General features: G+C 40.4%; 1 protein-coding gene across 1 annotated transcript in view; it reads left to right on the top strand.

Annotated features, from left to right (window-relative positions):
* Nucleotides 1-24,676, top strand: part of CMYA5 (cardiomyopathy associated 5) — a 53,096-nt gene that overhangs the window by 12,382 nt on the left and 16,038 nt on the right. Inside the window, exons 2-8 of the mRNA XM_033085085.1 lie at nt 1,732-11,941; nt 14,622-14,717; nt 15,351-15,584; nt 17,334-17,356; nt 19,324-19,445; nt 23,370-23,519; nt 24,493-24,639. Coding sequence (XP_032940976.1) covers nt 1,732-11,941; nt 14,622-14,717; nt 15,351-15,584; nt 17,334-17,356; nt 19,324-19,445; nt 23,370-23,519; nt 24,493-24,639 — 10,982 coding nt within the window. The remainder of the gene's footprint in view (nt 1-1,731; nt 11,942-14,621; nt 14,718-15,350; nt 15,585-17,333; nt 17,357-19,323; nt 19,446-23,369; nt 23,520-24,492; nt 24,640-24,676) is intronic.

Here is a 24,676-nt window from a genome sequence, read left to right as displayed (position 1 = left end):
ACGGGAGCCCCGCGCAGCCATTACTGTGGCCCGGAGAGGCGGGTGGAAGCGCGCGCCGCCATTGCCGCGTCTCGGAGAGGAGGCAGGGTGCTTTGTCCACACCTGCCGCCGGCGCCACGGGCGCGGGAAAGCTCCGTCCCTGCCCGCCGCCGCTGCCGTAGGAGCGGGGGAAGCTCCGTCCCTGCCTGCCACCGCGGGGCAGCGCCGACCCGGGGTGACCGAGACCAGTGGCAGCGGCGGGTGGCCCCGAGCCCAGTGGCAGCGGCGGCCGGCCCCGAGCAGCAGCACCGGGCTGGGCCACCTGGCCCCGTCGGCAGCCCCTAGCGGGCCGAGCCTGCACAGCCTTAGCTCAGCCAGTAAACCCCGCCCTCCCGCGGTTCTGTTACTAATTGCACGCGGGTCCTCGCTGCGAACGACAGAGCGGCTTATATTCGGGTGCGGCTTATTTATGGACAAAAACCGAAATATTTGCCAACACCCAGAGATGCGGCTTATACTCAGTGCGGCTTGTATTCGTGAATTTACTGTACAGTTCTTTACTGGTATATATATAAAACAAGGCAAACAAAACAACAACAACTACGAAGTTAACAACAAACAGAACAGGAACTCAGTAACCGTTCTTTTGGTTGTGGACACTTTCCTTTTGTGGTGTAATTACTGTCTTAGCTGGCAGGCAGCGCCGGCCAGCTGCCAGTAGCATGGGAGGTGCGGAGATTTTACAAGGCTGAAAGGGCGCTGGGGGTGACGGCGGCTGCGTTTTGAATGGGAAGGGTGGAAGAGAGACGCTGCTCACGGATTCTTGGGGCGGTATTGACTTTGATGCTTTTATAGGATGCTTGGAGGTGGAGGTGGGAGTGCGTCCGAGCAGGGGGTTGCAGGGTCCCCCAGCCGAGGAAAGCAGCTCCCGGTGTCGGTGTGGCAGAGCAAGGTTTTTCCAGCTCTCCTCCAAGCCAGGCGAGCGACAGAGCGTACCCACCACCTCTACACGCCCGCCCTCCTATCCGTGCTAGGGTGTTGACAACAACTTCTAGCATTACAATGGGAAAAATTCCACAGAGAGAAAAAAGAAACAAAACCTAATCCCCAATACAGCATATGATAGTGTATTGATTTTACATCATAACGTTTAAAACTAGCTTTATGAAACATTGCAGTTTCATTTGGGGAGGTGTCAGTATATTTTAATTGTTGAATGTATCCTTTGTTAGATATCTAGAGTGCTTGGAGGATAAAATATATGAGAAGACAGTAACAAACCAGTGGATAGACTCTCTACTGCTTTGAGCATTGTATAATCATTCACACTTGTGCAAAGCAAGTGTGGGTGCTATTAAAACACTGTCTTTGAAGTGTTTAATGAAAGGTTTAATTTATACTGTGAGATAAACACATGCTGGAGAATAGCCCCAGAATCAGCTCAATCTCACACTGGCAAAACAAGGTCAGATCAAAGACTGTTCTTCCTGCATTGTCAAGATCATTTAAACACCTCCCCTTCACTGAACTAACCTTGCAATATGCAGTTTTACACAAATTCATCTAAAATATAGTTGTGAGATGAAATACGACTTTTCTTATGGTTATACTTCAAATTTATGCTTACGCAGTATTTTTACAACTTTGAAGGCCATTTTTGTTTTAAGGAAGAAATTCAGCTTTTTCCTGTAATAATTTAATTTGTTGTGTGTTTTTAACACTTTATTTTGTTGTTTATTCTTTTATTTGTAGTTTTAAAGATCTTGTCCAAAGTGAAGATGTGAAACCCAAGCTGCAGTACATCATGACTAACCCTTCCTTTTCTATGATAACATGCCAAAGTGAAGACAGTGGGATAACCTGGGAAACCAGCTCAAGCAGATGTTCTACTCCCTGGACCTCAGAAACTAGTACAGCTTCTGATCTTTACAGCATGGAAAGTTCACCAGTAGGTTCTCCTCCAGGAAAAGTTATCTTTATTATGGATGAAGGCAAGATCGTTCGGAAAAGGACACGTAAATCTTCAAATAGGGTAGCAGTGGCTACAAGACCAAAAGGAAGCCAGTCGAATAAAAAACGTGACTCTTCTGGAATGCAGAGACAAGAACCAAGAACTGTTCTAGGAGATGTACAAGCCTCCGTGTTGAATGTAGAGCAGGTGGAAGCACAAGACACAGATGAGGAAATTCTGGACAACAAAGAAGATCTAGAGAATATTGCAGAAGAACCTGTAAAACGTGCTCCAATAAGATCAATATTTAGGGAGAGCAGACTGAGAAAAGTCGGTCCAATTCTTGGAGGACCAGTACAAGCTAGAATCCAGCTGTTCAACTCAATTTTTGGAGGGACTGGGCAAGCCGCTGAAACATTGGAGAAAAACAGAATCCGGAGAAGTAGTTCAGCTTCAGGAGATTCTGAAAAGTTCCTTGAAACATCAGTAAAAGAAAGATTGCAGAAGTTTGGTTCACTTTCAGAAGCAACACGTCCAAAACATTTTCAGGGAGCAAGATCTAAAATTCTTGAAACACCTTCAGAGAGAAGAAGGAAGCTAAGACAACAACTCACAGAACAAGCAAATCAAAGCTTTTCTTCATCAATACCACCTCTTGAAAAACAGCTTGCTGAGAAAAATGAGGTTTCCTCTGAAAATATTGAGCCTTATAAAATGAAAGAATCAATTCTTGAACATGAAGAAAGAAAAGAGAGACAGCCTCTTTTGGAGACTCCAAAGCAGGTTTCAGGACATTCACTGAAGAATGAAGAAAAAGCCAGGAAGCAGCAAAGTCATTCAGCCATGGCCAGAACATCAATAACAGAGTCAACAACCTCCACATCACTGAAGTCTGATGAGAAACAAGTGCTGCTTCCCTCAGCCAAAAATGCAAACAAGAAGCCAGACCAATCTCTGCTGACAGCATCAGACCATCGGGATGAAATGAAGAAGCAGGAAGTTCAGCCCAATTCTGCACCACAGTCTGTTTCAGCAGATTTTGATAGTGAATCAGATAGACCAAGTTCCCAGCATATTTTGCCTACAGAATCTATGTCAAAACATCTTGAGAGGGACACAGAGAAGTCTTACTTACCTGATATTCCCTCAGCTAAATCCAAATATTCCACTTCAATTGAAATAACTCAGGAAGATATTATTTCTCAGTCATCAGAAACTGCACAGTCTGAGTCTGAACATGTGCTTTTAACATATTCTGGAAATGAGACAGAGAAGCAAGAAACTAAGTGTCCATCATCCACAACTGCACTGTCAGAGTCAATGACTTCAGATCTAATGTATTCAGCTGAAAAAGAAGAGCGTCAAAAGATTCCATCCTCAGAAACTCAAAATGTTCATTTGGAGAACCAAACAAAGTCTGAACAAGGCTTTTCACTTCAGGAAACAGACAAGCAAGGAATTAAGTTAAAACCACCAGTTCCTGAAAGTATAGATTCCAAATATTTCAGCATTTCGTATCCTGATCAGACAGAAACAGAGGAAACACAGAAAACTTCAACTATAAATAAAGCAGTAGATTTTGATAATTCTGATTTTTCCATTGAAGAAGACAAACAAGCAGAAGGTGGGCAAATGGAGGTGGAACATTCAGATCTCTCATGTTCCACCAAAGAAACTGGAGAGTCAGAGACAACACAGATGAAGACAGAGCATCTGGACTTCTCTTCTCCCAAGGAAGAAACAGAGGAATTGAAGGATGCACAGATGGAGATGGAGCATCCAGATTTCTCTTTTTCCAGAGAAGAAATAGAGGAACCAGGAAGTGAACAGCTAGAGACAGAACTTCCAGATTTCTCATATTCCAAGGAAGAAGTAGAGGCATCAGAGAGTGCAATACCAGATACAGACTATCCAGAATTGCTTTTTTCCACAAAAGAAACAGAGAAATCAGGGAGATCACAAGTGGAAACAGAACAACCAGAATTTTCTTCCAAAGAAGAAACAAAGGAACCAGAGAATGCACAGCTGGAAATGGAGCATCCAGACTTCTCTTTTTCCAGGGAAGAAATGGAAGAATCAGATAGTGCAGAGCTGGAGACAGAGCACTCAGATCTATCATATTTCAGAGAGGAAAAGGTGGAATCAGAGAGTGCACAGCTGGAGATCAGTCATCCAGACTCTTCTTTAACCAAGGAAGTAGTCAAGGAAATGCAAAGTGGGCAGCTGGAAAAGGAGCATCAGGTTTTGCTTTTCAGGGAAGAAACAGAAAACCAAGCATTCAGTCCTTTTGAACTGGAACAGTCTTATTCCCCTGAAAAAGAAGAACAAGGAGAAGAAGAAGAACTTGTGCTGGAACATTCAGATTTATCATGTTTGATGGAGGAAGCAAAGAAAGAAAATACTACAGAACTCCAGTTGGTACATCCAGATATATTTGATTCCACTGGAAGGGCTAAGATGCAACAAACTGAGTATCTGGAAACATCATTTTCAGATTTACCATATCCCAAAGAGAAAACAACGGAGCAAGAACTGTCACAAACTGACAGAGAGCAGCCACAGCCTGTACAGCAGGATTCACAGTCTGGAGGTAAGCTGGATTCTTCTGCAATGGCAATGAAAGGAGAAATTGCTCAACTGGAGTCAGAGCATCCAGCCTGGCCACATTCTACCAGAAAAGAACAGGAACATAAAACTTCACAGCTGAGGGCAAAACAGCCAGAGACAACATCTTCCATTGGCAAAACAGAACATCAAAAATTGCAACCAAAGCTGGAACAAACTGATTTACTGCATTCCCAGGGAAAAACGGTAGAAGCTGTACAGATAAACTTAGAAGGTCCAGAGCCATCGTGTTTCAATAGTGAAGCAGAGCAACATGAAAATTTACAAGTAGTTTCAGAAAAAAAGGATTTCTTATTTATCACTGGAGAAGTGATGCAAAAAGGAGTGGAGTCAGGAACTTTGCAGCCACAACTGACTGACAGAGCAAAGCCCTGGGAAATGACACAAAGGGAGCAGGAGCAGTCTTCTCCTTCCTGTTCCACTGCTGGTAGTCAGCAACAGGAAATACCACCACTGAAAGTGCCCCAGCCAGATGTTTCATGGTCCTTTGGCAGAACAGAACAAAATACAGCACAAAGAGAGGTGAAACAGCAGGAAACAGACCAAGAAGAAGCTGTGCAAATGGAAATAGATTATTCAGTTATTTCAGAAAGCCTGGGTAAAGAGGAGGTCATAGACCAAATTAATTTGGCACAGCAAGAAATAGCTCAGCCAGGGTTAGTGCATCCATCTCTGCCATATTCATGCAGTAAACAAATGCAAGAAGAAATGCAAACAGAGCCAGCGTATGCAGAAAAAACATTTTATGTAAGTACAGAACCAAAGAAGGAAATTATGCAACACAAAGCACAGCAACAAGAAATAGTACATCCAGAGCTGAAGCAAACGTTTTTGCTTTCTTCCAGTGAAAAAGAAGCTCCACTGGAAATGGAAATAAGTTCAGAATATCCAAATTTGCCATATTCCTCTCATGAGCAAGAAAAATTATTGAAAAACCCAACCTTACCATTCCATTTAAAGCAACTAGAAACTGAACCAGTAATGGTGGAACATCCAGATATTTCATGTGACAGTGGTGAATCAAAACAAGGTGACATTGTGGAGCAGGGGTCAGGATATCCAGAGCTCTCATACTCCATGGGAGAAACTCAGCAAAAATCAGAACATTTGGATTCACAAGAAAGCCTGGGTGAAGCAGCACAAGATGCAAGTATGGAAGTAGAATCTCAATATCCAAATCAGTCACGCTCACAATTGGATTCAAAATATTCAGATTCATCAATCTCCTTTGGTAAAGGCAAAGAGAAATCAACTCAAAAGTTTGAGTCTAAACATCAAGAATTGCCTAAAGTAGCTAGAAAAAGAGCTTCTCCAGCAACTGCACAAATAAAGTCAGAACATCTGGAAATTGCTCCGTGGGAAATGAAGCATCTTGATTTGTCACATTCCACTGGTAAGACAAGCCAAGAAGAAGTAGCACCATTGGATCAAAAACAAAGAAAACTTTCTCTTGGCAGAGAAAAACAGCAGAAAGCCACAAAGCAGGAGTTAGAGCAAGAAAAGTTAACACATTCTCCTGTTAAAAGGGACACTTTAGAACATGCCCAGGAGGGCTTGGAACAACCAAATTTATCATTTTCCATTGATAGGCCAGATGATAAAATGACACCATCAGAGGCAGAGCATACTGCTGTGGTATCTCCTCTGGACAGCATAGAGGCACAACGGAGAGTACAAGAAACAAAGCAAATTTATCCCTTTGGACAAATGGAACAGAAAATAGTTCAGCCAGAAGTGGAACTTTCACGTTTGTCACGTTCTGTGGATACAGCAGAGAAAACAGAAATGGGTGAACCAGGGCAAGGGCATTCTGATTTGCCTTACTCTGTTTTCAGAGTGGGAGGACTACAAACATCACAGCTGAAACCTGAACACTCTGGTCTAGCACATTCCCTCAACAAAGTACAGGAAAAAATCCAGCTGGGGTTGGAAGAGCCAGGAGCATTGTATGGCCATGACAAAATAGAGAAACTCCCACCTGAACAGCTGGAGCCAGGCCATGCAACCTTGGCATCCCTGACCAGGGAACTGGGGCAACAAGGGATGGAGCACACAGGTGTGGAATGCTCTGAAGAGGAACAGTCTGTCAGCAGAGCAGAACATCCACAAGCTTCAAAGGAGAAAGTGAGAACTCCAGATGCACCATCCCAGAGCGGAGAAATGGAGCAAAGAGAAATGTTAAAAGCAGAGCTAGAGCATTCTGATTCACTGCATTCCATTGATAAAGCAAAGCCACAAGAAACTACACAACCAGTGTTAAAAAAACCAGATCTGTCATCTTGGCCTGGCACAACAGAGCAAGGACAAACTGCTGGAGAGGAGAAGCCAGGCTTCTTACATTCTTTCAAAAAAGAGGCACAAGGCAAGAAAGCACAGACAGAATTGGGACATTTAGAATTATGTCATTCTCTCAGTGAGGCAGAACAAGAAATTTTAAATGCAAAATCACAGCATTCAGATTTATCTGCTGGCAGATTAGAACACCATGAAATCATACAGCCAGAGACAGAAATAATGGATTTATCATGTTCAATTGATGAAACACAGCAAACTCAAATTGCTGATGAGGATTTGGAGTGCCTGGATTTATTTCATTCCACTGGCACAGTAGAGCAAGAAAAGATTCAACCAGAGCAAGAGAAGACAGATGAATTTTCATCATCTCTCAGCAAAGCAGAGGAGTGGAAAGATGCAGGAATGCAGGCAGAACACCCTGAGCTGCAGCGCTCTATGGATAAAACAGAAAGACTGCAAAATTCCCAAGCAAATTCAGAATATGTAGATTTGTCATTCTCTGTTGGTACAGCAGAACCTCATAAAACAACACAGCCAGAGCTGAAAGAACAGAGTTTGTTGCATTCATTTGTCAAAACAAAGCCATCGTGGGCTGCCCCACCAGAGTCTGAACATGCAAATGTCATGGACAAAGTACTGCACATGGATTTGCCTGCTTCTGTTAGTGAAGAAAAACAAAGTGCACAGCTGGAGGTGAAACAGGAGAGGGGAAGTTATACATTACACACAGAGGAAATAGTACAACTAAAATTGGAACAACCAGTGTTTTCAAGTCCTCATGGCATGGAAGCGCAACCAAATACATCCCCAGTGGAAGGGAAGTTCCTAGACTTCTATTCCTCTGGCAAAACAAAAAGCCAGGACACTGCACAAGCAGAGTTCATGCCTTCTGGTGTTTTGTATTCCACAGAAAAATCAGAACAGTTGGAACCAGAACAACTGCATTCAAAACATCCAGATTTGTCATACTCTCTTGGCGAAGCAGAGATTGATGTAATAAAGCAGTTAGATTTATCATATTCCTATGGCAAGAAAGAGCAATCACAGATTGCCCAGCTGGAGCATCCAGAGATACCATATTTTAGTGGTGAAACGAACTGGAGGGATGGGGTCCAACCAGAACAGCCACATGTTAGTTTGCAGTCCTCTGATAATGAGACAGAGCAGCCAGAAACACTTTCTGTAGCAGATACCTTCATCAGGACTGAAGAGCAGCGAACTGCACAACCAGACTTCAAACAATCAGATTTATTAAGTCCTACTGACAAAGCAGAAAAGCGTGAAATGGCCCCACTGAGACCAGGACATTCACAGAACCGAGACACTGGTGCTCCTTCATCTCGAAGTGCTCAGCTGGAAACTGAACAACAACATTTATTGTTTTCTACTGAGGAAGCAGACAGCCACAAAATTCAACCGTATTCATCTCTTATTGAACAAACTGTGTCTGTACCTTTGGGTGATCCACACACTGTCTCTGAAACAAGCCCTGAAGGAAGTCCAAAGTGTTCAGCTGTAACTGGAGGCTCATCCCCCAAACGTTTAGATATATCTTATTCCTGCTATAAAACAGAACACTCAGAAACTTCCCTGCCTGAGCCAGGGTCCTTTTTTGCAAGAAAAGAAGCAGAGAATACTAAAAGTCCTCTAGGTTTGCCTGTAGCTGCAAAGTCAGAGGCTGAATGTGAACTTTCACCTGAAGCTGAGAGAGAACAGACTCCACATTACTTCCACACAGCTACACAATTAGAATCTGAACAACAAAACTTATCATATTCTACAGATAAAACAGAAACACTGGAAAGTCAGGATTACTTGACTGTACCTTCAAAACTGCAATCTGAATCTTCAGTTCCATTTTATTCAACTGATGAAACATGTCAGCAAGAAGTTCCACCCTATTCAAAACCAGCCTCTGAATATTTGGTCGCCACACGGACCCTTGCCAAAGAAGAAAATGAAAGTATGCAGCCACTCATTACCCAGCCCAGACAGTCAGAGTGTGAACATGTAATTCCACCACACAATGAAATAGAGTTGCAAAAAATTCAACTCAGTTCACTTGAAACAGCAAGCTTAAAGACAGTGCGCCTGGAGAGTATGTCTCAAATACAAGACCAAGACAAGCCAGAATTTTGTGCATTGGACACAACATATTTGACTCCAGACCAGCTAAGAAGTCACCCCAAATTCACTACTGAGCAATATGAACAAGAAATGCAACCTGATGTACAGACAGTGCCAAGGTCAGTGATCACAGAGTCCAAGGTGACTGGTGTAGCAGACCAGCAAGAAGTGTTATCAGAGTCATTTATACCTTTCAATAAATTACCTGGAAATTCAGAACTTGAAAAGTCAGTGTCAGTGGCTCTGACTGATGGTGAAGAGAAGCAAAATATTCCATCATCTTTATCTGATGTAGCAGACATGCTTGGAAAGCAATCTAAAAAAGTTTCAGACATTTATATTGAAGGAGAGCATAGATGTGAAATGCAACAATATTTTGAAGACCAAAAGCATACAACTTTGGAGCATCTGGGAGTTGTTCCATCAGACCTTGTTCATGAAACTGTGACACACAAAACTCAGCATTATTCTGGTGAATTGGGCAGCCTTTCTTCAGCAGAGATTATGCCCCTTAGCTCAAGTTCTGAAGAAAAGCAGAACCCAGATATTCCATCTTTTGGGTTGGCTAGCTGGCTGGTAGAAGAGGTGAAAGCTCGCTCAATTAGTCCAATAGGGGCTGCAGATGTAGACATGCAAGGAGTTCATCTTATTCCAAATGAAGCTTCTGATTTTGGATCGAAACAATTCCCAGCTGGAAGTTGCACAGAATTTACAGTTCAGGGAATTACAGAGAGTAAGGGACATGCATTTAGAGTTTCTGAATCAGTGTCAAGTACATCTCCTCACAGAAAGTCCTCAGACACTAGTCCCAGAACACAAAGGTATGATTTACCATCTCTGGCAGGAGAAAATCGAGGTCCAGATAAACTTTTGGGGCATGAAACTAGTACTTTACATCCTACAAAAATTGAAGCAGTGCAACATCTGGAGGCAGGCAAAACATCTGAAGTGCCTGAACATTACCTGAGAGGAGAAGAGGAAGAAATTGAATATGGAAGTGTTGTAAAAGACAGTCAGGGTGCTCTGGAGACTACTGAACAAAAAGATCTATTTAATATAATTTCAGAAGGTTATGAAATACTCAATATTCATGCACCTACACATATTTCTTCGGTTGATCAAGAAGAAAGTAAACACATGCCTGATAAATTAGAATACTTGGAAACAAATCCTTCATTTAGAAGAAAAGTAGCTGAGGATGGCCAGGGAGCCCTAACTTCTGGAAGAACCACAGAAATTTCAGAAAGCTCAGTACTGGGAGCTGCAAGCCATGAACTAATAGAATTGGTCAAAAAGGATGATGCTGAGGAAACTGAAGAAACTCAACAAGAAAACTTCCTGTTGCCAGAAAACAATAATTATGCCAAGTTGGATCCTAATAATGGTACTGTTGATATGGATTATTTTGAAAAATACACATTGATTGATGACAAATCCCCAATTAAGCCACAATTTGAAAGACGAAGTTCATTGTCTCCTGTGACAGAAGACCCCAATGAATCTGTGGAAGAAGCTGAATCTTTTAAAGAAAGTACTGAGGTAGATACTTTGGAAGAGTTTTCCTTACTTGAGGACCTGGATGAAGTCTTTTATGGTACCATAAAAGGAGAAAGCAAAATGCAGTCCTATGCAGATGCTTCAAAACCTTTACCACTGCAGAAATCAATTGATTCTACCAGTAAAAGCATTACAAATGTAGAAGATGAATGGAAATCACCAGGGACCCCACTCTTTGATTCAGAAGAAGGAGTGCTAGAACGATCCCTCTTGTTCCCTACCACTGTTGCTGCAGTTAACCCAGAGCTTTTAGAGGAGCCACCTGCCCTATCATTTTTATACAAGGACCTCTATGCAGAAGCTGTAGGAGAGAAGACAAAGGATGAGACTCCCTCTGATGAAGAAAGTGGTAATTCTAATGCTTCTTTCCCTAGTAGAAATTCAGACACAGATGATGGAACTGGAATGTATTTCGAAAAATACATTCTTAAAGATGAAATTCCAAGTAAGCCCATAGGGCCTCAAAAAGACCAGCTATCAGAAGATGAGTCCTTTAGTGGAGGAATTTTGGTTTGCAGTTCAGAGAATAAGCAGAAGCAGGGATCTGGTGATGTTCAATATGTCAAAACTGAGGTTCTGTCAGAAAGAGATGTTAAGGAGAGAGACAAATTACAGGTTGACAGCAACATTCAAGCCAAAATTTGCAAGCCAATGCATGCCATTCCTTTTGGAAGCAAAACAGTTCTTTCAAGTGCAGGAACTGGTATCACTGAACAAAGAGAAGAAGAAAATGTACCATTAGAAAAAACTGAAGAGCTGCCAGAGCAGTCAAGTCAACAAGAATACAGTCTTCAAGGGGATTATCAGGGAGCTGCATATCAAGAAGCTACTACTAAGCAGGAAGAACAGCAAGATATAACAGCAATTCCTCAAACGGAAAAGTATGTTCCATATGTCAGGGCTCCCACTGAAGACAGTGTAGATTATCTGTTTACTCAGGAACATCTGTCCTGTGTTCCTACCACTCAGGAAACAGAGAATCCAGACTTGCAAAGAGAGGAGCAGCACCATGATGTTTATGAAGATTTCGCTGAGTCAATGGACTATGATGTGATTACACAAGAAGAGCTTTTGCAAGATGAAATATCATCTCAATTTACACACGAGGAGCTATTATTTGAAGACAGGGACTCCTTTGATCATGCTGCTGATAGTTATGAATTTGTTAATGAGCCAGAACAAAGAAGTCCTGTTGAGCTTGAAGATTCAGGCTTTGTGGTGATGTATCCTGAAAAATCAGCCACAAACATTCCTCAAGTTGAGAGCCCACAAAGAGAACTGAAGAAAGCACAAGTAGACACTTATTGTTACAACTGCAAATGCCCAATATCTGCTATTGACAAACTTTTTGGAGAGCATAAAGACCATGAAGTCACAACACTAGATGATGCTGCAACCAAGATGAAGGTAAGAATTAATTTGGGTAAAAAAAGCAGCTACGAAGGCTAATTTCTCCAGTCCTCCTGCGTTGTTAAGAGGAAAGGCTTCAAAGAGCAGTCCAGAAACTAAGTTGCAATATCTATTAAATAAAAACTATTCCTACACACCTGTTGGAGAACTTGAAGGGAGACATCTTACTAAGGTATTCTCTGGAGTCCTAGTCTTGCTAAGCTAGTATTTTAATTTATTCAGAAGTTTGAATGGGCTTGTTTATACATAGTTGTTACCAGACTTTCTATCTTTGTCTGATCTGTGTAAGTTTGTTCTGGTTTTGATATGTAAGGGGAGAAATGTTCTTTCTATGAAAATAAAATGTCAGTAACAGCAGCTCATTTCACTTGACAAGATACAGAAACCTCGCTCTGTAGAGCCCAGTACCATCATAAAGTGTTCCCTGTCCCACTTACATGCATTGGTTACTTGGAGATGTTAGATAAATTACCCTGCACAGTTTTGTTGAAGTGCCAACCTATTTTCTGTTCTATTCACTTTCATATGCAAAATGGCCATAAACTGGAGAGGGATGTTTTACAACGGCATGTAGTGACAGGAAAAGGGGTAATGTCTTTAAACAGAAAGAGGGCAGCTTTATATGACATTAGGAAAAAATTCTTTACAGTAAGGGTGATGTGGTAGTGGAACAGGTTGTCCAGAGAAATTGTGGATGCCCCACCCCGGAAGTGTTCAAGGCCAGGCTGGATGTGGCTCTGAGCAACCTGGTCTAATGGAAGATGTCCCTACCCATGGCAAAGAAATAGAAACTAAATGGTCTTTAAGGCCCCTCCCAACACAAACCATTCTGTGATCTGTGCCAATAGCATTGTGATGTCACCACAGGCAAGAGTTTATAAAGTCCTACTTCTTTCCACTACATCCAAGCTGTTTCCCCCTAAAAGACAGATAAAATGCCCCCAATTTCAGTAAGCTAGTCCATTTCTATAAATACTTGTGAAAAATACTTTTTCTATGGAAGCTATTAAGCTCATTAAAATGCAGTTCTGCTTGTGAAAAAAACATGTATGTGATGCCTCACTTCTCCCATATCAGATCTGTTCATGTACAAGTGAACATATTATACAGATGTTCCTTTCTTGGTTACTAGCTATTTACTCTCACCCCAGTAAATGAAAGGTGAGGTCTCTTTTTTGGCACATGTTCCTTTGACAGGAATACAGATTTCATATCATTTTACTGAAATCCAGAAGGGCTTGTGGTATTTATGTTATCATTATATTACTTCATATGTAGAAGAGACAAATCAAAAGTAGGAGGAGTCAATGTGACAGTTTAAAATACGAGTACTTGCAAACTATCTCCGTGGTGCTCAAATGTAGAGTTGTTTCTTGTGTATGGCCATTCATGCTTGACTTAGCTGTGATAACAAGGCACAAGTAAGTCAGCAATAAAGTCACAGGTCACAGCCCCCCCTCAAATATACCTGCATTACAGCAAGTCAAGCTGCAAATAAACATCCCATGACATCACTCCCTGGCTATGGAACACGGATATGAAGCCACTATTAAATTTGGCTGCAGCATGGGCCTGGCTTCACATGATTTCTAACACTCAGGGCTCAGGTTACTTTGAGACTGCATTTGTCTCTTGTTGCCTCTGTATAATTACTGAGAAAACGTTAAGATAACGAAAAGCTTGTTGCATGACTTTTAGATTTTTTTTATTATTTTTTAATTATTGTTGCATGAAAACTGTGAGAAGATAGCTTCACAGTAAATTAAATGAGCTATGGATGGCATCTGTCAGATTTTACAGTTCATCCTGACAAACAGAAATCTGTTTCCAAATCTTGATAATTTGCCCTAACTATTTTTTAAAAGGATCTTACAATTGCATTGTCCAATGTGACATTTGTAATTAATGTAAAGTAATGTGCTTTTTTTTCTACAGATCTAGTTGTAAAATTTTGCCATATTAAGAAGGCATTATAAAGGAAGATAATCTTCCTTTTAGATTTATGCCACTGAATTAAAACTAGTAATTTTTATAAATTATTAATTTTGCCAGAGCAGTTCAACATCTTATTCTCACAAAAGACCAACACGCACTAATAAAAAGTTCTGAGTTGTCTCTGATGTCTGTTGTGGCTTGGACTGCTTTTGTGTCCACATAACCAGTGATTTCAATGACTTCTTGTTTACAGGAATTACATATACATACACATACAAAAAGATATATCTATTTATCTATATATTGGTCTCTATATGCAGATAACTATCTTTAAAATTCTAATTAAAAAATCTATGACATGGCGTCATGTATTACCCTCACAACTACCTTTGTTATCTTTGTTTTTATGGGCTTGTTTCTGTGATCTCTCAAGGACACTCACAAGGCTCTGAGTAGCCTCACTGTCTGGCAAAGCTGCATTGGAATTCATAGTGTTCAACAGCTTGTATGGACACAGCATCTCATCGAACTGAGCTCACTTGTTTTGGTTTGGAAACAGTTCTGTGGCTGTTCCAGTTGCTATTTCTGTGCTTCTCTTTGCAGATTAGGTGATACTTGAACTTACTTAGCAATTGTTCCAATGGTGGCTCATAGCAAAAGGAAAATAATCACCTAAAATAAATTCTGTGTAAAAAATTTATAAAATAACCTGCCTAAGTTACTGAAACTTTTTAAATTTCAGGATCAGTTAAGTAAATTGCTAACAGCACTGGAAGAAAAGTCAATGAAGATTGAAGAGTTTGTGAGTGATATTGAATTGCGATTTAACTCAGTTGAGGTGAGTCCAGTGTTTTATCACACTAGTTTTCTTCCCCTCTACAAGATTACTTCTAGGATATGCTCGCCTTGTTGTGCAGCATCATGGCTTCCACTAAAATGGGCTGCTTCTCTAGTCCTCAAATTGACTTCTCTGAAGTTCACTGGAAGGTGTTAACTTTGGAGGAAGAAAAGGATTGCTTTTTTGGACATTACTGCAAAGTGGAATGCATAACTGTCTAACTCTGAAGGAAAAAGTTCCCTTAATTTTGTTTATACCTACAAAAAGCCCAGACTGTGTCTTTATGGAGAATCCCATGCAAAGCATCTAAATTAGTTGGCCAGTATCTTAAGTTCTGATTGCCCAAGTTCTTAAACCTTGAGAACTATATTAACTCCATTGTAAGTATGCATTTTTAGTTATTTTTTGGTCAGACGTCCTTTCTCAGTGAATATTAAAGTTTAACTTTAAGTCCTAACAGAAAAAAAAAGTGGTTGTTTTTTTGATGTATTTCTCTAGAGATATTTATCCCAAAGGAGCCTGCAGAAATAAAACTGTCTTATTGCCAATGTACCAGAATTAATCTGGTGAATGGCATGTATGGGTAATTGAGAATTTTTGTGTATTCATTAAGGTTGTCATTTTATTCTGCAGGAAAACTGTAAGAAAAATGCAGACTTACTGGAAAAGCAGAATGAAGAGATGCTTAAGAAAGTGGTAGCACAATATGATGAGAAATCAGAGAACTTCGAGGAAGTGAAGAAGATGAAAATGGAGTACCTGTATGAGCAGATGGTAAATTTCCAGCAAACTGTTGATTCAGCAAAGGAAACGTTGGAGACAACAGTAAAAGAAACAGATGAAGTGGATGGATTTGTTTTCCTAAATGTAAGTAAAACCGGCTTTCATGCTGTCATGCTGTAGCTTTTATGATATTAGTTAGGAAAGGACTTCTGTATCTAGAGTCTCAATGACTTTTTTTTTTTTAAGATAGCTAAATACTGCTAGCTCAGATATTCCACTCTGAAACTGCTGGATCATTTGGCTTTGCTGTGATAATTCTCTGAGAAAACTATAGAGAGGATGCACAGGACAAAAATGTGACTTATGCTACTGAAATTGTTCTGTTCATTTTTAAGAAGGTGAAAAGACAGTTTGATAACATATCTAGAATTATTAACTGAGAAGTAAGAAATGGTAGAGTATTTAGATATTTTACCATATAAAAACTAAAATACATATTATGTATAATAATAAACCACAAGAAAGTGATCTTTGAAACAGAAAAATATTGCTGAAAAGTAAAATTGTCTCTGGGCTGTGGGTTTTTTGTTGTGTATTGTTGTTTTGGGGTTTTGTTGTTGTTTTGAGGTGTTTTTTAATTAGTAGATGGACAGTATTTATGCACTTAAACTACTGAGGCTGTGATAAATAATTACTGTTTAAAAACAGTGAGGGGCTGTGTTGGTTGATGACTGGGGTGAAACCACGACAGTGAGACAGTGCATGTGATGTGCGTGTCTAATGGTTCTTCCCGGATGTTAAAAACATCTCCAGTGAATCTGCAGGACTGGACCTACTAACTCATACAGTCATTAGTCTTAAACTTTGTTCAGAGCATGTTGCTGGTCCTGGGTCCTTCAATACTGTTCTTGTGCTGCAAGACTTGTCCTTAAGTGAGCCATAGTACTTTCTTCTCTCCACAAGTGTATTACCAGTCTCACAGAGGATGGAGTTTCTGGGACAATAATCTTCCCCCATTATGGAATTAGCATGTGGCCTGGGCATTGCAGATAAACTACCTTGGAATGCCAGAAATAGAAAGGTCAAATTACTGTCAAAAGATTGTTCACTCATGCAAAATAAACGCACTCTCAAAATACAAGTGTGCAGCCCATATATGCCCCAGCAGCTACAGAAATTATGGACAATATTTCATTTTCTTCCCTGTTCTGTGCCATACAATGCTGTAGTGTCCTGTAATCAAGATTGGTTGTTTTGGGATGGATGAAATATCTAAATTATTTTCCTGATTTTCTGAGGATCGGTGCTTTGGAAAAAGATAATTTGTAATCTGTAATTGTTTTGTAAGGGTGTGAAAATTATTGGATTTCCCTGCTCCCTTCTGTTAATGATAAAGGACAGGAACTTTTTTGTTCACAGGCCAGGAAACATTAGCTGATTAGCTGAAACAGATTCCTGAGGAACGGGACAAATTCTCATTCTAGAAGTACAAATCTCACATGGCTTCTAGTAATGAGCAGCTATGAAGGATATTTTAGCCAGAATTTGGATTTAATTGTTTTTAATGTGCAAGTGATCTCTTTCTCTAAAAGTCCTGTTTAAGAAAGTACTTAATTATGCTTCGTCTTTAAACCTAGATATTGAATACTGGCCCCTCAGGCACTTAAAATTTATACTCTAATACCTTGTTGAGCCAGAGCTTTGAAATTAAATATTCCTAAGGAAATAAATTCTCAGCTGGTGTGAATGAGCAGCCTTCCACACAACCTCAAGTCAATAAAGGTTGTGTTTTATGTCTGTGGAGAGTAGAACGACTGTTAGATGATCATGATTGGCTCTTCAACACTTTGGGGGTTTTGAAAACTGTTAACACATTTCTTTTCCCTTCTCTAGTCATCTAAAGAATTGAATAAAAGGTACATGAAGTATGGGCTAAGTGCACTGTAGTGAGTACTAGGCCTAGCATGCTGGATGCTTAATTTAGTTTTTGTGAGCTTTGAAAACACATGCTGGTAATCAGAGCTACCTTTATAAACCTTGCAAATAATGAAATTTAGAAAAGTGGCTTTATAGTTGCTGTAACTGACTGGTTTTGAAGTGTTGCACATGTTCTGTAATACATTAATTAAACAAATAGCACATTAAAACATCAGCTCAATTTTAAATCTCTACCACACACATTTTTTAAGAGATGCTCCTTGAAGTTATTACTACATATATATACATACATATTACTTATACATGTACTACATATATATACAACAACCATTGTAATTGTGCTTCCACCTTTGGGTCTAATCAGACGTATCACCACAACATTTCTTTTTTAACTAGCCTGGTTCTGTATCACTTACTCTCTGAAAATTATAACACAAAACAACACAGGTAGTTTGACTATGTTTCTGAACACAATGCCAGAAAAATGAGATCGAGTAGACTTCAAAACCTGACTAAGAGACTGGAAGCAGAGGTTTTCCTATGGCTTTCCACTGGCACTGCCTGGTTCAGGGTGTGTCAGAGGGCTGGTGCCTCATCATAACTGCATCATGGTCTGCCTGTACACACCAGTGAATGTTTACAATCACAAACAGTTCCTGCCATGCGCGATTTTCTCAAGGGAGTTATTTTGGTGAGTCCCATCCTTTATGAGAGAAGTGTTCAAACATAAGCCCATATTCCCCAAAATTTTTTTTCTAGAGTAAAGGGAAAACATTCAGAGCAGTTGGCTGCAGGCTTCTTCTTTTCAAGCCCCCAAAACTTCATTGCCCAGTCCACCACCCCTGACTTTCCCCAGGGGCTTGGGCACGTGCAGTGCATATCAAACATACCCTTGTCAGTGCTGCCTCAGCCAGCACAGGGATATGTGTGCTGACACGGACTGGGGTATAACAGTGACACCAGGGTTTCAGTTTGCAGTCAAATTACAACCCCAGGAGAGCGATCTGAAGAGAATGTGCCAAACACTACTTCAAGGTTTCTATTAATCTCCAGAATTAGAACTATAAATCTGGACTCACCTGTTGCAAGTCAAACTGTCTGGCCATGTAGCTGCATTTAGTTTATTGCATAAGATTAGAGCAGGTAAAATGGGACAAAACAATTTTCCAAGGCTTTCTGTCCACTTGATCTTTACTTTTTTACTTACACAATAAAGTTTATTCTGTTTGGTGCATGGGCTTGATTATTACTTTAGTTTGATAATACCTGTCCACCTAAAATAGGCTAAGAATAAATCTATTTAACAATGCATGTTTTTCTAAAGAAAGTGTATTTTACGTTTGTTGTGCTTTGTTAAGATTATGCATAATTAACTACTCTAGTGACTGAAAAAAAAAAAAAATGAAAGGGAGAAATACAAAATTCAGATGCCTTGAAAAAAAAATTTCTTCTGTTTTTTTGAGGCTGCTTCTGTCCCAGAGTTAAAAATGTTTTAGGTGTTTTTCATATCATGAACCCAGCAAATACAGACTATTCAAGTGGGAGCTATCTTCCCTCTCATGTTTTTGGCTTGCCACAAGCAGCTGCTTTACATTACATCTCTGGAGTCAGCTGCTGTACTTAGCTCTAAGGTTTGTAGCCATTAAAGGCACTGCATTAGCAAGCCTGAACCGCAACGTTCTTGAGAGTCTTGCTACAAACTTCCACACCTTCATATTCTCATGGGTTAAGTGTAAAACAGACCATGTGCACTTTCACTGTGCTCCTGATTTGAAACTGCAGTATGGTCTAAATGTTTAAAACCAGGGAGACAGCTTCTCCTTGCATGCTGTCCTCAAGTTCCCAGGAAATACGGGGAGTATATGGTCTTTGCTTCTGGCCTTTAGAAAATTATGCAATACCCTAAAGCATTTATGTGGACAGATATGTGTTTTCTTCCAATTAGGTTACTTTCTGCAATGGATACCACTCTCTCTTTAGAGAAGGTGCCCAGTGCTTTTTCACTGTTTGAGCACTATGCAGACAGTCCAGGACAAAGCAATCAACACTCCTTACAACACATGGCTGGTAAGAAACTTTGGATATTGTCTTCACAAAAGCTAACATTTTGGCAATGCTTTGGAAATTTCAGGAAGCTAAAAATAGAATCTATTTGAGAAGTGTAGATTTGCAAACCATGTAATTAGCAATCAGAGTTGAATGCAAAATGAAGTTTAATTGTGTGCAAGTGTTTGGCTTATAGTAGGTACAGTAAGATAAGCAAGAGGGAGAGGTGCTAAACTGGGGGATTCTTGCATCATTTCAGACATCTGTACTCAGACAAGCTGAAGGTCTTGATTTGTAAATCTCCCAGGGATAAAGAAGTTGCTTTCCTTGCATGCAGAGATAGAAGAAGCAATCAAAGGGTCTCCTGAGCTCTCTTCCTCTGAGGGTGGCAGCCCCAGAATGCTTGGTGTGGGAATGAGAGCAGGGGGCTGGTTGATGGCTGAGGTCCCTGGACTTGTCACAAGTGAATGGAAGTGCCTGAAACTCCCAAGAGATGTGAAGGGCAAGTGGTTAACTATAGCTAGAAACAGCCTCTGCCTGGGAAGGTAGTAGTGAAAATTGCATGTGAGAAAGGAGCTTATTTATCTTTGTCTGATATTTCATGTCCTTTAAAAAGCCTGATTGGGCTCAGCCTGTATATGTAGGCATATTATCTAGATCTGGACAGCTGTCAACAAAGATCTTGTCAGCACCATTTTGTGGATTCATTTTCTTCATAATGGGAACATCACTCCGGGGCTTCTTTTTCAAGAGAACAGTGGTTTAGGGATCTCACACCTCACTGTCATGCTTTGTGGCCTCCCATTCGTCATTACATGCACCACTGCCACCATAGTCATTCCCCGGGTTTTGAAGGGAAGCCCCTTTCTCACATGTTTGGTCTCTGAGCACTGAAACTAGAGCATTAGATTCCCTAAGGTGCTTCATTCACTGGCTGAATTTTCAAGACTAATGGGACATTGGAGAAGCGCCCACCTTATGCAGACTCTCTGGTGTCTAATAAGGGCTGAGTGCACTTAGCAGAGTCAATATGGGAAGATTGTCTCTCTCCTCCACGCCACTGCTTTTATTAGACTTAGAGGAACTCAAATATATCTGAGATGTTAATGTCTTTGTCAGATGTGTATGAATTTGCCGGTGGCATTTGAAGCTTCTCAGATGAAACATTTGTGCATGCAGCATTATTGCAGGGTCATTTCTTTAGGAAGTCAGATAAAAGTTACAGATAAAATTCAGATAAATGAGTTACATTTTTGTAACTCATTCTACCAGTTAACTTGCTGGTGTAAATGTGCTGTGTGTCTTGTCTTAGTTCCAAAACTTCCACTTGCAGTCCCATGGGTGCAACTGTTCATTCCTCCTAGGCTACTGCCTACTGGCAAGGTCATATGTTTTTTCTCTTCCCACAAGCCACTCCAACATTTATTTCCCTAAACTGTTGTTGTCTACTTTCTGGATTAGTTTGCATTAACTACTCTGTTTGCTGGCTCCAGACCAGTTTGCTTTGACAAACTGCAAATGAATAATTGTCCACTAGTAAGAGACCTTCAAAGCTCCTTATCCTTCATGCTTACTTAATCTCTAACATTCCTAGTTTTCTGTCTTCACTTTTATTGCAAAGTATTTCAACTGCTATCATGATTTTTACTTTGGCAAGCAGTGGGACAAAAAATTTGGTGCGTTTTTTCCTTATTTATTTGATAATTTGTTTTTTCAAGGTTACAAACTTCCTGAAGGAAAATTTTTATGTGTATACATGAAACTTGATTTGGAATTGAATGCCTTGAACACATAATTTATCACATATGGGGGACCATTTTCAGACACTTGGAATTTTATTTGACTGAAGCCATATGATGAAATGCATATAAATGTGCCAAGTTTCTTCAACCCATGTATTTTCCTTCAGAAAGAATCGTGTTTTACTGAACAATTTCATAGAACACTATTTTTACCACTTCAAAAACATCTTTCCTTCAAAATGCCCTCCATTTCCAAATTTTCCATATCCACTAATGAAAAGCCCTTTTCCCTCAAATTCTTCCTCCTTCCATTTCCATTCATAAATACATTAGCATAAAAAAACCTTTGCAGCAGGCTGTTGAGCGTAATGGAGCCCAAGTTCTGCCTGGGAATAGAAGAGTGGGAATAATTAAAAAATTTAAAAATAATTATTTCCAAAGCCAACTGCAAGTCCTGACTTTTTATACTGGAAGGCAAGGACCTTTGCTGATTGTAAAAATGTTTCTGATAGGGTCACAGAGGAATGTATCTGCTCTCCTTCAGGTACACAATGCTGAGGAAATATTGTGTCTCGTTACATCAGAAAACATATGCATTACTGTGGAGATTATATAGCATGATGGAAAATTTCTGTACACCACAGGACTTCAATGAAAACTAAACTGATGAGAATATATGCCACTATTCTGTTGAAAAATATCATTTAGTCAAACTCAAATTGCAAATACCTCATTTTTTGATTAAAATTCACTTGAAAAAGGAACACTTAAAAGAAGACAATGTGTAAATGTTCTGTTTCTGAAGAAAATAGTTCAGCTTCTTGTTATGAAATTGCTTCTTTTCAAATTGTTTCATATTATGCAAAAGGAAATTAGAAATCAAATGTTTCACACTTGCTGAACTGAATTTTTATCTGTGATTTTTTTTTCCAAAAGTTTCATTCAGTAAACTAGCTTCTGTTCAGATTTGGCATAATAATAAATCTTGCAACTGTGGGGTTTCTGTGATCAAAAATAGTGGTTTCTAGGCAACTTCATGGGGAAAAAAAATGGTTTCCCCACCATGTTCACTGAAAGGAAGTATTTTCCTAAAGATGATAAATTTCTTAAATGCCAACTCTAGATGCAGTCAAAAGACAAAATGAGGATTGTTTTTAGCAATAAGAAGGATAATTTTTTTTCAATGGGAAGCAGATGTAATGCTACTGTACTCGTTTCTCTCTCTATAAATCATAAGGAAACAGCCAGCATCTGCATTTGCCTTGTTCATGCCACAGGGGATCATCATCATTACTGTGGAGATAACTGAAAAGAAAGCTAAAGCTTTCTGCTAAGATTCTAAGAGAATTCATGAAATATGGAAATTTACTGGGTGAAGAAATAGAACCATGTATTTTTGTTCCCTGCAATCACTTTAACAATTATCATCTTCTGGGGCTTTTTGCTTCTTTCTTTGCCCTCCCTCTCTACTATGACATAATCACAGACGAGAACAATATCTCATCTGGGGCTGGATCTGTGTCAATCAGGAGACAAAAGTTTGCATGAAAGCTGGGGAGCCTTGAGATCTTTCAAGCGCTTTGTGAGGAATGATCCTCATAGCCCCATGGGATTCAGGTGCTTTGGCAGAGTCCAGGTTCACCTGCAAACCAAGAATTCTCAGTACCCTTGGTCAGTGGGGAAATGACTGTGGCAGGAAGGAGTGCCAAATTGTGTGTGTGCAGTAGGAGTCCACCCAGGAGTAGGGGTGAACCCAAGAGCGCAGGGAGCCTCCTGCTCCCCAGAGCAGTTGAGCCTTCTCTGCCTGAAGCACATCCCTGCTGCTGTCAGCATCAGCAGCACTGACACACTGCACTAATCTCCTCCAGGTCTTTTCCCCTGCCCATGTTTCTGGGATCAGTACGCACATCTCTCTGGAGGATGGTGTAGGCACACGCTTTGTGCTGGGTTTGGGTCGTCCCAGTACTAGGACTGTATCTTATTTTGTCCAGACTTGTAAGGGAAATGGGGCCTTCCAATGCTGAGCAGATACTTTTTAATGTTCCTAGTTTACAATGATCTGTTGCCCTAAAACTGCACCAGTATTCTGTATTGCCTACTGTACTTGCTCTGTGGAAATACGCAACCTGACTGAAAATGAATTTGTAGGTAATTTGGCTGAAAACACAGGAGCATGTATAACAATGGAAAACTTTCCTCTAAGTCCCACAGACACCAACTGTCATACCTCAGGAGCCAAACTCAGCCACCAGCACCTCCATTGCCGTCTACTGGGCTGTGAATGACGGGGATACCATCGACTGCTTCCAGGTCTACTGTATGGAGGAGCTGCAAACCAGCAAAGATGCAGGGGGTGTGTAAGATCTTGCCCTTTCTGCCCTGGCCTGGGTAAGCTGCAGGGGAGTGCCCAGGATATGGGAAGAAGAATGGCTGTGAAGATGTCATGCATAGAACTAAAGACAGGCAATTGTTGGGGAGATCATGAGCAAGACACTGTTTCTTTACTTCCCCTTTGTCCCCGCAAATGCAAATAATATCATGGTGTGCAAGGGCAGCTGTTTTCACTGGTTGAAGTGCCTTTTCATGAAGAGGCCTGACCATCAGAAAGCAGCAGAGAGGATGTGTCCATGCTGCCCCATTGTTACTCATAGGGACTTCAGAGCTCCCAAGGGGACAGGTTTCATTATGTTTCTAGGACCCTGCATGTCCTTCAGAAATATGCCCTCCTTCAAAAAACATTAGAAAAAGGTAGTCAGTATTTTCACATGTAGACAAAGATTTTTTTCAAAATATTTCAAATGGTAAAAATTGAAATTTAATAAGAGGGTATTGAAATGCTCATTCATTAAAAAGCTCAAAGTAAAACATAAAGTCACTTCTAGTGACCAGGCTGTGCACAAATACGTGTATCCATATATGTGTAGGCTAAAGGATGTTACAGGCTTTTTATATTCTGTAATTTATAGCTAAGTTAGTTCATTTTAGATATATAGTTCATTATAAGGAAATGTTGTTACAGAGTGGTGACACCAGGGTTGCATGGTAACTGCTGGTTGCATGTCCCAAACTTGCAGTCCAATAGGACTGAGTGCAATAACTTCCACTTGCCATGAAGGGCATTTGTGTATTCTCAACTCAAGGGCACGTGTTTGTAACCCAAGACAGCACGTCAAAAGCTTCTGTCATAGTGAAACTTGGAGAATTTAGTTAGCAATAATTTCTGGATTTTTTAATTGACTGTTTTTAACATGTTATTTGAGAGGCTTAGTTGTAAGCCCCACAGTGCAACCATGAGGGTGAGGTCCTATGTGTGTGTGTTCTCCTAGCCTTAATGGAAGAGTACAGAGTGACAGTGAAAGAGAGCCACTGCATTCTGGAGGACCTGGAGCCAGATCACTGCTACAGTGTGTGGGTCATGGCTGTGAATGGAACAGGCTGCAGTTTACCCAGTGAAAAAGCCATTTTTAAAACAGGTATGTACATTTTTTGTCATTTTATTATTACAAGTTT

This window comes from Catharus ustulatus, chromosome Z, assembly GCF_009819885.2.
Source record: "Catharus ustulatus isolate bCatUst1 chromosome Z, bCatUst1.pri.v2, whole genome shotgun sequence".
In the NCBI taxonomy this organism is placed as follows: domain Eukaryota; kingdom Metazoa; phylum Chordata; class Aves; order Passeriformes; family Turdidae; genus Catharus; species Catharus ustulatus.
The sequence above is the reverse complement of the archived record's forward strand: the minus strand, read 5'-3'. Positions and strand labels throughout refer to the sequence as shown.